The sequence below is a fragment of the Peromyscus maniculatus genome, chromosome 1, assembly GCF_049852395.1.
Source record: "Peromyscus maniculatus bairdii isolate BWxNUB_F1_BW_parent chromosome 1, HU_Pman_BW_mat_3.1, whole genome shotgun sequence".
Lineage (NCBI taxonomy): Eukaryota > Metazoa > Chordata > Mammalia > Rodentia > Cricetidae > Peromyscus > Peromyscus maniculatus.
In genome coordinates this window covers 13618368-13629184 of record NC_134852.1, presented here as the reverse complement: position 1 = coordinate 13629184, position 10817 = coordinate 13618368, and the positions used below count along the sequence as shown (strand labels likewise).

Below are 10817 nucleotides of genomic sequence, written 5' to 3'. Positions count from 1 at the left end.
GTCTCCTCTGTCTTTCATGTCATCCCTGTAGACTGGACACTGGTTAGAGTCTTCCTAGTAGGGTCTCCATGGCTTCCCTGAATTCGGGGGCAGGTGACTTAATAAGGCTACAGGATATTTTATGAGATGCTCCATGTTCCTCCAGGAGTTAGTTGACCTTGGAGGATCACCCCTCTTAATCCCACTCTGTACAGCAGTACAGGCTTGCCAGTATCCTTAGTGAGAACCCGGGAGGGCACTTGTGTCATCTGGTATTTGTTACATTATTGTTATTTTACATGTATGAATGTTTGCTTGAGTGTGTGTCTGTGCAACACGTGCATGCCTAGCACCCTGGGTGTCAAAAGAGGACACTGAATCTCTGGAACTGGAAACACAGGTGCCTGTGAGCCATCACACAGGTCCTCTGAACTGAACCTCGGTCTTCTGTAGGAACAACAACTCTCTTAACTGCTCAGCCATATCTCCAGCCAAGACTGGTATTGTTTTCTCCTTCATAATATTTATATAGAGCTGAGGCAGAAGCTAACATTTTTAATACACACTGACTGAATGGCCTTTTGTTCCTTTAAAGCAGAACTTGAAAACCTTACTACCGGTGGATCATTACTTTGGGAGAACTCCAGTGACTTCATTGTGTTGAATTTTAAACTTTGAAAGTCAAGATCACAGGTGCCATATGAACATCTCATCTTTCACATTCAATTCATGCCATACTTAGTCTTGGTAAGGATTTCCAGTTTTATAACAGGTGCTGGAGAAACAATCTGCCATCTTAATTTTTATACACAAATCCTTCTTGGCTAAAATATTTCCTTTTTAACACCTTTCCATCATTATCTTTTTTCTCCATCCTGGTTTCTTTTCATTTTGTATCCTTCCTTCACATGGTGAAACATGATAAAATTAGCAGGATAGTTAAAAAAGAAAGTTTAATCCAAAACAGCATACATAGCACAATGACATAAATGAACGTTACTAGAATGCATAATATAAAATTGCAAAGCTTTAGATGTTCCCAGCAGACGTCAATGACAACAATGTCAGACAGCAATATTTTCTGCCTTGTATAGTCCAGGAAATATTCTCACATAGGCATTGGCACTCAATGTGGATGCTGCAAGAAGATATGAGTTGATTGCAGGATGACAGGCTGGCCACAAATCACATAAGAATCACTAAGATTTCTTATACTTCATCAAAAGAAGATTTACACACACACACACACACACACACACACACACACACACACACACACACACGCACGCACCCACGCAAGCATGCACATGGAGAGAGAGAGAGAGAGAGAGAGAGAGAGAGAGAGAGAGAGAGAGAGAGAGAGAACTATACATAATCCATTTGTAGCCAACAGATGAATCCAAACCATACAGAGCATCCTATCTTCAGGGTTTAGATTTTAAGGTGGAGATGTTCTCCTCCTTGTCTGTTCATGGATGCTGTTGCTGAAAGAATCCTACATCAGCCTATAGTATATTGGAGGTGAGATAGATATATCACCTCATTCCCTATTTTTTTTAATTAGTCGTATTTTTTTTAGGTTTGACATTCTGGCTGTATTTTTTCTTCTTTTTTTAAATAAGTTTTACTCATTTTACATACCAGTCACAGATCCCCCACATCCCTCCCCTCAGCCCTACAGCTTTCCCTCACCCACCCACTGCCCATTCCCTCTTATGAAAATATGAGGCCTCCCATGAGGAGTTAGCAAAGCTAGGTCCATTTGGTAGAGGCAGGTCAAAACCCCTCCCCCTGCCTCTAATGATATATTACATCATTCTTAAATATAAAATGAAGGTATTGTTCTAACTAGATTAAATTTGGTCTAATAGAAAATGGTTATTCTGTGGGTCAACCTCAATTCCCAAAAGCCTCACCAAGAATTCAAAAATGTAGCATAAAGAAGTATAAAGTGTGCTGAAACCAGACCGTAGAATACACTATTAGGAGGATGCGAGAATAATCAGGGGAAGATGAAGTCCTATAAAACTTCTTAGGAAACTAGGCTCTTCATTGTGACTTTCAGTGATGAAGTGTAAAAATTCATGTGGTAAATCCCAGAAACAACGTTTCCACGTCTTTATTGATATTTATCCCCACAGGAACATTTCCTTAGGGAAAATTAAAGAAGGTTTACCTGGACGTGTGAGAAGCGACCTTTCAATCCACAATACTCTCCCTATCCAACATGGTGGCATTTCAGATAAATACATGGGAAACAAAGACACAAAAGACCAGGAGGACATATATTTATTGTTCAGGTACCTTATTATCCAAGATAGAAAAACATGTCTGTTTTCAACTTTGAAGTTTACATCTGTCCATTGACAACAATACACCAATTTATAAAGTTATTAGCTTTGTTTACATGAGATAACATTTGTAAACACTCTTCACATGAAAACCTAGATATGTTTGCACAGTACCACTGGTAAAGGAAAGATTATCAAGTATATGCATTAATTGAGGTCATAGAATCCTCTAATACATCAAGACTAACACATTGACTACATAGGATAAGTGTAAAGTTATGTCATAACTGGCTCTTTCTTCTTTCCTTCCTTAATTCATTCCTTTCATTCTTTCTTTCTTCCTTTCTTCTTTCTTTCTTTCCTTCTTTCTTTCATTCTTCTCCCTTTCCTTCTTTCTGTCTTTCTCTGTTCCATTTTCTTTATGGGGGAGATGGTTAGAGAGTTTTGAGACTGCAGCTCTGTATCAGATGTGGTCCAGTATCTCACTCTAAGCATTGGCATATACCATTAATTATATTTCAGTTTTCCTGGCTAAACTCCCCTAATTTTTTTAGGTCCTTGTGGGAAAACACATAGTTGCATTTTCTGGTTATTGGTGATGTGTGAGGGCCCAGTTGAGTGTGTGTTACCACCCCTTGCATCAAGGGTGTTTAAAGAAAGCAAGCTGCAGAGTTCATGGAGAGCAGGTCAGGGAGATCCACTTGCCTCTACCTCTTGATTACTGAAACTGATTTGGGTTGAGACCACCACATCCAGCCCATTACATGTAGTTTTCAGCTTACTAGTAACCAATGAAATAAAACGTTCTATGAGATAAAATGCAACAGTATGTTTTGGTCAAACTCAAAAGACTTCTAAGAAGCAGAAATCCTAACTTTTGATGTTGGAACAAGAAGTCTTGGTCAAGTGCAGAAGGATGTGTGAATTCTATTTTTTTTTAAAAAAAAAAAAAGCCCACAGTGACAAGAATTCCACAGGCCAGCCATAGCAAGACAGAGAGTCTCCTGAGGGGTGAAGGCTTTTCCCTGAACTCAATCACTTCAGAAACACAGCTCTGACCCACCCTGTTAAGGAAGACCCAGTGTCTATTTTCCTGAGACAGAATTCAACACAGTAATCATGTTTCACATAGTATCTACAGAGCATTATGCAGGAAGTTTTCAATACAGGTGAGTCCAGGATGCCAGTGTTTATAAAGGGCAGGTGTCTGGCCCTGATTATCCCTCAGAAAGACCATTAAAACAACACCTTTAGTGGCAGCATCTGCATGGTTAGAGTTTGGGTTGGCTCTAAGGAAGAACAGGTTTTCTCCCCATAGCAATCACCACAAACAACTTTTGGAGGTTACTAAGGAACAGCTGGGCAGAAGTTAGAAAAGGTTTGCGTGTTTCATTTTTGATAATCTATGTTTGGAATTGATGTTGATATTAGTTATGAAAATGTGTACGTGGGGATGGATTAAGGGATGCATTTATGGTATTACCTGTGGGATGGTGTACATTGCACAGTGTAAGTAAATAGGTTGCAACAACTCTGGGTTTGATCCTAGATTTTGGCACCAAAATATGAGTTTTCCAACTCTGGGGAAACGTGTCCTGACTACCTGGGGAGACAGGCAACACCTTGACCTGCTAATGAGAGCTCTTGATGGCTGAAGCTGCAAAGAAACAGTTCAGCCCTGGAGGGTGAAGTATCCCAGACACCTCGAGCTGCTCAGAACAACAGCTCTGCCCTGAAGGTGTCTGGACACCTGGAGTTGTTTAGCAGAGCCCTGACATTTGGAAGTGCAAAGAAGCAGCCCAAACCTGGAAGGGAAATTTTTCTGACTTCTCGGGAAAGTCAGGCCTGGAACTGTTTCAGCAGGAAAGGGTATCCTGACTCTTTGGGAAAGTCTAGGTATACCTGGTGTGATGGGGGATGGTCTTCCCGCAGGATATAGCAATCCTGCTCCTCTCCTGGAGAGCAGCTACAGCAGAGCTTCACTCAGCCCCCAGTTGAAACGTCTTCCTAGCAGAGCTCTGCCTCTCTGGCCCAAGATGTTGTTTCTTTTGCTTCACTCTGCAAAGGGGGAAACCCCTGCAGAAATGTAGTGATCTTCTCTAGCTCCCGAGAAAAGTGTTACTTTTTCAGCTCTCTCTTGCTCTGACCACTTAGGGACATCTCAGCAAGGATCTTCTCTATGCCAGTGAATGAAGATCTTCACACCCGAAACTCTTTTGAGAAAGAAATTTATTTGAGAAAGAGGAGTCCAAGAGAGTAGCTGCCTCTACCAGGGTGGAGAGAACAGCCTTTTTCTAACTGACCAGGCAGGGAAGTTTACACAGGAAACCTGGGCGTGGAGTCAAGCAGGGGTTAACTTGTAGTCTAGGATTCTGCTGTCCTTCTATGATTGGTTGGTTTCACAAGCCAGTTGGCCAAGGGCAGAGATGGCTCTGATCTGAATGAGCCAAACTGTGTTTCTTTCTGTTCTGATCTATCTTTCCCTAGTTCTGGGCTCCAGGGTCAGGGTGGATTTCTTTAGCCAGCCCCTTTTCTCCACACACAGTACTGTTTCAATCCTCCAAAACCATGCTGAGGACAAGTCCTTTCATAAGGACCATCATTGTGTGAGCTTGAGTCTAGTATATCCTATGCAGGTCCTACATTCTTCTACATGTGGCCTGGGACTGTTTACTCTGTCAGTGTAGACCCACAGGAGCACCTGTTTCCTCCAGCAGATTCTGTGAGTTATTTCAGTGTTCACTTGTCTGTTCAGGGATCCCAGGTTTGTTTTCTGAGATACCCCTGTATCCTCTGACACTACAGAGGTCTAATGTATTGCCACTGTGCAGAGAATCTGCTGTATAAATTATCCTGGGTAAACTGGCAAGGATATGGATTAGGCAATCAACAACTATAGAGAACCAAGTTTGAGTGTGTGTCTGCAGTTCTAGTGTAGCTAGAGTTTTCTGCAGTCCTGCCTGGCCCACTGTTAGGACAAATTTCTCTCACCCAACAGTCCCAGACCTCAGTCCCTCAGACCCAACCCAGTAAATGGGCCTTGGCAGACTTTTTGTTATCTAGTTCTTCTATCTTAAATTAACCCATTTCTATAAATCTAGACCTTAATTTATTTTGTGTTTTACTGAATCAAATAATATGTATGTTTATTCATATGTTATGTGTATACTTTATGTGCATTTTTTATATATTTATGTATATACTGATGTACAGTCAGGGTAAATCTTCATATTGAGGAGAAAGAAACACATGCTAACTCCCCCCATTATTATAACCACCGTCATCCTTTCCATTCCTGCCACCTTCATCATCATCTTTTCCATCTCCATCCTCCTCATCAACACCATCATATTCATTAAAATATCCTCATCCCACAGGAGGAAGTTCAGCTATTGCATGTAGCCACAGAGATCACTTCGAGTTAGGACCCAAGAAGTGAACCACCCTTCATCTCTTCAGAATCCCCCAGCACCCATCAGACACTTTAGTTCATTACTAACTATTACTATGTATTTCTCTACAATTGTGTGGGTGTGTGTGCTTATGCCGTGTCACATACGGGGAGGTCAGAGGACAGCGTGGGACTTGGTTCTCTCTGTCTACCTTTATGACAGCTCTGGGGATTCATCTCAAGCTGTGAGTTTTACACAGTGGATGCTCAACCTGCTGAAATGCCTCCCAGGCCATAAGATAAGAATTAAAGAAAGAACGGAAGGAGTGAGGGAGGTGAGGCTTAAATAAAAGGAGAGGAAACTGTCATCAGAATATATTGTATGAGAACAGAGTCTACTTTCAATAAAAGGATACAAATGAAAAATTATTTCTTTTATTTTTAATGTATGAATGTTTGCTTGAATACGTGTATGTGCACTGCACACATGCCTGTTACCGTGAGTGGTCAGAAGAGCACACTGAATCTCCAGGAACCTGAACCATAGATGTCTGTGAGCCACATGTAGGTACTGTGAACCAAACCCAGGTCTTTTGTGAGAGTAACAAGAACTCTTAACTGCTCAGTCATCTCTCGAAGGCTGGTATTAATAACCACTGTGTAATATTTAGACAAAGCTTGAAAATAAAGCCCATAGAGCCTAATCCATTCAAATACATACCAACTGGACAAATATTTTGTTCTTTTAAGGCAGTACTTGTAAAACTTACCAAGGAAAGACCAATAATTGGAGATAATCCCATTTTTACTCAAAGTATTGAACTTTGACCTTACGAAGATAAGATCCCAGATGGCATATCTCACCTTTCACTTCCATTCAGAATTACTCAGACCATCATAACTTGGTCAGGCCTGCATAATTTCTTCCTGATGCTGGGAAATCATTCAGCCATATTAACCTTTATATACTTTTTTTCTAAAGATATTTTCATTCTCCCACCCTTTCTACAATATCTGTTCCTGTGTCCTCTTTCCTTTTTATTTTTCCTTTCATCATATGATGAAACAGAGCAAAATAGTGATTTAAGTTCAAAAGAAAGTTGGCTCCAAACTTCATATGTAACATCATAGCAATAAATGTATATCTCCATTATACAAAGTGTTCAATTTTGAAGTGTTGTTATTCCCCTGAAAATGCCACATAAAACAGGTCAATCAATAATATTTTCTACATTGTACAGTCCAGGAAATGTTCTCATATACACATGTTTGTGATCTCCATTGAGAATAAATAGCAGATGATCATAGCAAAATATCAACCAATTGAAGCTGACAACATCCAACAGAAAAACCAGAAAAAGCCCTCATATAATGTCATCTTGAGGCAATGGCTGAGGAGTTTTAGATATATGTCACCTCTATCCTCTAGGTGGATGGGCAGTCCATTAACTGTTTCTATTGTAGACATCATTATATCTAGAGATAGACAATAGACCCCTCTCCTGGAAACAGTTTTCCCCTCAGTTTTTATGAAGGACAGGATGTCTTTCCTCTTGGCCTGTTTTACTGTTCACGTTGGTGCTTGTCACAGAGTCAGAGCCCATCCTTACTCATGGAAGGGATGTTAGAGGATTGTTGAAACCAAGTGTCTGTGCCTCAACTGAGTAGACCCAACCCCATCTCCTGAGCCTGCTTCTCAGTGTGCTCACAGAGCACCTGGCAGGGCACACACAAAAGTCTTTAGATCCGCAGTATAGTGGAAGGCTGCAAATGAAGACTCTTTGTAGATCACTAGTGATTATAGAAGTAACGAGTGGTGTGTTTTGCACATGTGTATTTTGGACAGAAGATTCACATTTTTGCTAAAGACAGTCTAGACCCTATGCACTGAGAATCTCCTAATTTCTATTTACTTCATCAAAAGGAGATTCACACACACACACACACACACACACACACACACACACACACACACGGGTGATGATTGAATGTCTTTCTCTATGATGTGAATGTGTAGCTCTGATTTGTTGATAAATAAAATACTGATTGGACAGTAGCCAGGCAGGAAGGATAGGAAGGAGAATTCTGGGAGAGCAAGGCTGAGTCAGGAGATGCCAGTGTGCCTTTCAAGGAGCAGCATGTAAGGGCACACAGGTAAAGCCAAGGAACATGTGGCAACATATAGATTAACAGAAATGGGATGAGTTTGAGTGTACGAGCTAGTCAGTGGTAGGTCTGAGCTAATGGCCAAGCAGTTTTAAGCTTCTGTGTGTTCATTTGGGTCTCAGCGGCTGTGGGATTGCAGGACAGCAGTGAGCCAGGTGGGACCAGGAAAACTTCAGCTACACACACACACACACACACACACACACACACACACACACACACCTATATGTAATCACTATGTAGTCAACAGATGAGTCAATACCATACAGTGTATATATTACCTTCAAATTTGTACTTTGGTATGGAGATGTACTCTTCCGTGTGTGGCCATGGTTGTTGATGCTGAGAGAATCCTACAGCAGTATATAGCATATTGGAGGTGAGATAGATTCATCATATCATTCTTATATATCCAGTGAGGTGCTCCACAGTTGTTCTAATTAGAATGTGAGTATTTTGTGTCTCACCTCCATTTCTAAATAAATAATCAACAATAATTAAACTTTAATTTCAAAGATGATAAACTGTGCTCAAATCAGTCAATAGAGTATACCATCAGGAAGAAGGAAAAACAAACAGGAAAAAATAAATGAGTCTATTAGAAAATAGGAGCTTTCTTTTGATTTCAATGATGGTAAGGAAAATCTCATGCAGTGAATCCCAGAAATGCAGTTTCTACAGCTTTATGGATATTTGTCCATCAGGCAAAATTTCTATAGGGAGAGACAAAGAATGTTGACCTAAATATGTGAGTAGCAATCTACCATTGCACAGCATTTTTCTTACCCAAAATGCCAGTACTAAAGACAAACATATGAGCAATAAAGACACAAGAGAAGTATGGCATATTAATAGTGTTCAGGTGACTAATATGGGTATAGACTCTAGGACAAGCACACATCTTCATTTCAACAGTAAAAATTCATGTCTGCCAATTAACATGCATTTATGATTATACACTATAAAATTATACACTAATATATGAGTTGTTATAATCATGTATATGAGATAACATTTCTATGAACTGTTCAAACAATAAACATGAATATGTATAGACATCTGAAAGGAAAGGAAAAATGATCAAGAATATTGATATAGAGGCTGGAGAGATGGCTCAGAGATTAGGTGTTCTTGCTGTCATTTCAGAGGTCATGGGTTCAATTCCCAGTGTCCACATGATGGCTCACAACCATCTATAATGAGATCTGGTGCCCTCTGCTGGTGTGCAGGCATACGTGCAGGTGTAACACTGTGTACATAATAAATAAATTTTGAAAAAGAATGAAAAGTATATATATATATATATATATATATATATATATATATATATATATATATTGCAATATGGGTTGCATGTGACCTAAAACAATAAACCAACAGGAACACATTGATCTCCTAAGGCAATACTGAATATTTATGAGATGACTGTCATTCTTTTTCTTTCTTTTTCTCTCACTTATATATTATCTTCTCCTTTAGGGTACATATAAGGAGTTGTGAGACTGGGTCTCATTATCACAAGTCGGACTGGATCTCACTCTACAGCCTGACATGCCATTGATTACATTGCAATCCCCCTTGCACAGTCTCTAGAATGCTGGAATAAGTTTAGTGAGTCAACATGTCTTTTTTATGGGGAAGAATTTTCAATTAACTTTTACTAAATAGAGTGTGTACTGCTGCTAGTAAAGCTGTCTTCTGTTTGTCATGTTGACTGTGGTTTTCAGCAGTTGAAGAGCAAAGACAGGGATCCTTAGGACCCCTAAAGATCAACAGGAAAGGAGAAATAGTGGGGAAGCTTGCAGTCAAAGCTTCATTTACATGCCTCAACCAGATACGAGAGTCCGTGAAAGAAACCTGAAACAACCTGCAAAAACAGTCTAGAACATAAAAGCTTACAAAGGTGACCACCAGCATCAGGATGGTGTGGGCTGCTCTAGTCTCAGCATGGCCTCGGTGGTTCCTGTTTGCAGTAAGAATGTGCTGTGTTCGTTGGTGATGTCTATAGAGGAGAAGCACCATGGAGACACTGAACCAGACCATGATGCTTATAAATATGGCATCATTGGAAAAACGCAAGATGACCATGCCTACACTGAATCCAGATATGGAGCAGACCCACTTTCTTATATTGTTAGTGTCATTGCCTGGGCTCTGTGGAGCAGTGACTTTCATTGGAATGTAGACATTATTTAAGACACTGAACAACCAACAACTGTAACAAGAATAACTCAGGACATTAGGGGCTCTTCCTCGAAGCATCAGCCTACCCCAATGTCCAGGAGCAAGAGTGAGAAAGTGATGGATGCTCAAGACACAGGTGAAGCACACGTTTGTGCTTCGAGCCACCAGGCGAACGAAGAACTCAATTTTATATTGCATGTTAGTTGGAGGACTCCTAGGAGCAAAAACCATCACATTGCTTGGAAATGCAGTAATTAGGAGAAGGAAGGTATGGGCCATAGCCAAGTTGGTGACAATAACCTGTGTGGACCTCAGTCGAGAGCCAGTAAACATGGGAGAGATATTATGGAAAAACAGAAGAATGTTGGCCAGAGTCCCAGTTCCAACCTGGGAAAGCAGGAGCATCTGGAGAGCCAAGTCCTCAGTGGTTTTTGGAGCTTTACTCTGAGAAGTCATGGAGAGGTCTTCAGTGCAGACTGGAGTGATGACCAGGAGGAACACTTCTCTCTTCAAAACACTTCTCAATATCTGAGCATAATGAATGGTTTGAGTCATTACTTCTTCTATGAAGGGATACACAATATATCACAGGAGCTTGGCCTGCAGAATACTGCAAAGACAACCAGACTAATATTTTATTCTTAATAAACTTTTCCTCACCTCATGATGGAAGTGTATTAGTGATACAGCTCTATCTTTCTTGTTCAACATGATGAACATTGTAACACAGTATGGCATAAACACATATGAACACGGAACATTGGAACACATTTTTTTATCTTTTAAATGCAACATTTTCCCTCAAT

The 10817-nt window shown here is 40.3% G+C and overlaps 1 protein-coding gene across 1 annotated transcript; it reads right to left on the bottom strand.

Moving 5' to 3' along the window:
- Positions 1-9477: 9477 nt before the first annotated feature.
- On the bottom strand, positions 9478-10467 carry LOC143273479 (vomeronasal type-1 receptor 4-like). The gene has a single exon (XM_076573246.1). The coding sequence runs from the start codon at positions 10465-10467 to the stop codon at positions 9478-9480; it is 990 nt and encodes a 329-aa protein (XP_076429361.1).
- Positions 10468-10817: the final 350 nt, after the last annotated feature.

Bases quoted from the DNA above. Each gene is read 5' to 3' on its own strand.
- LOC143273479 (XM_076573246.1), bottom strand. From the start codon at position 10,467: ATGACTTCTCAGAGTAAAGCTCCAAAAACCACTGAGGACTTGGCTCTC.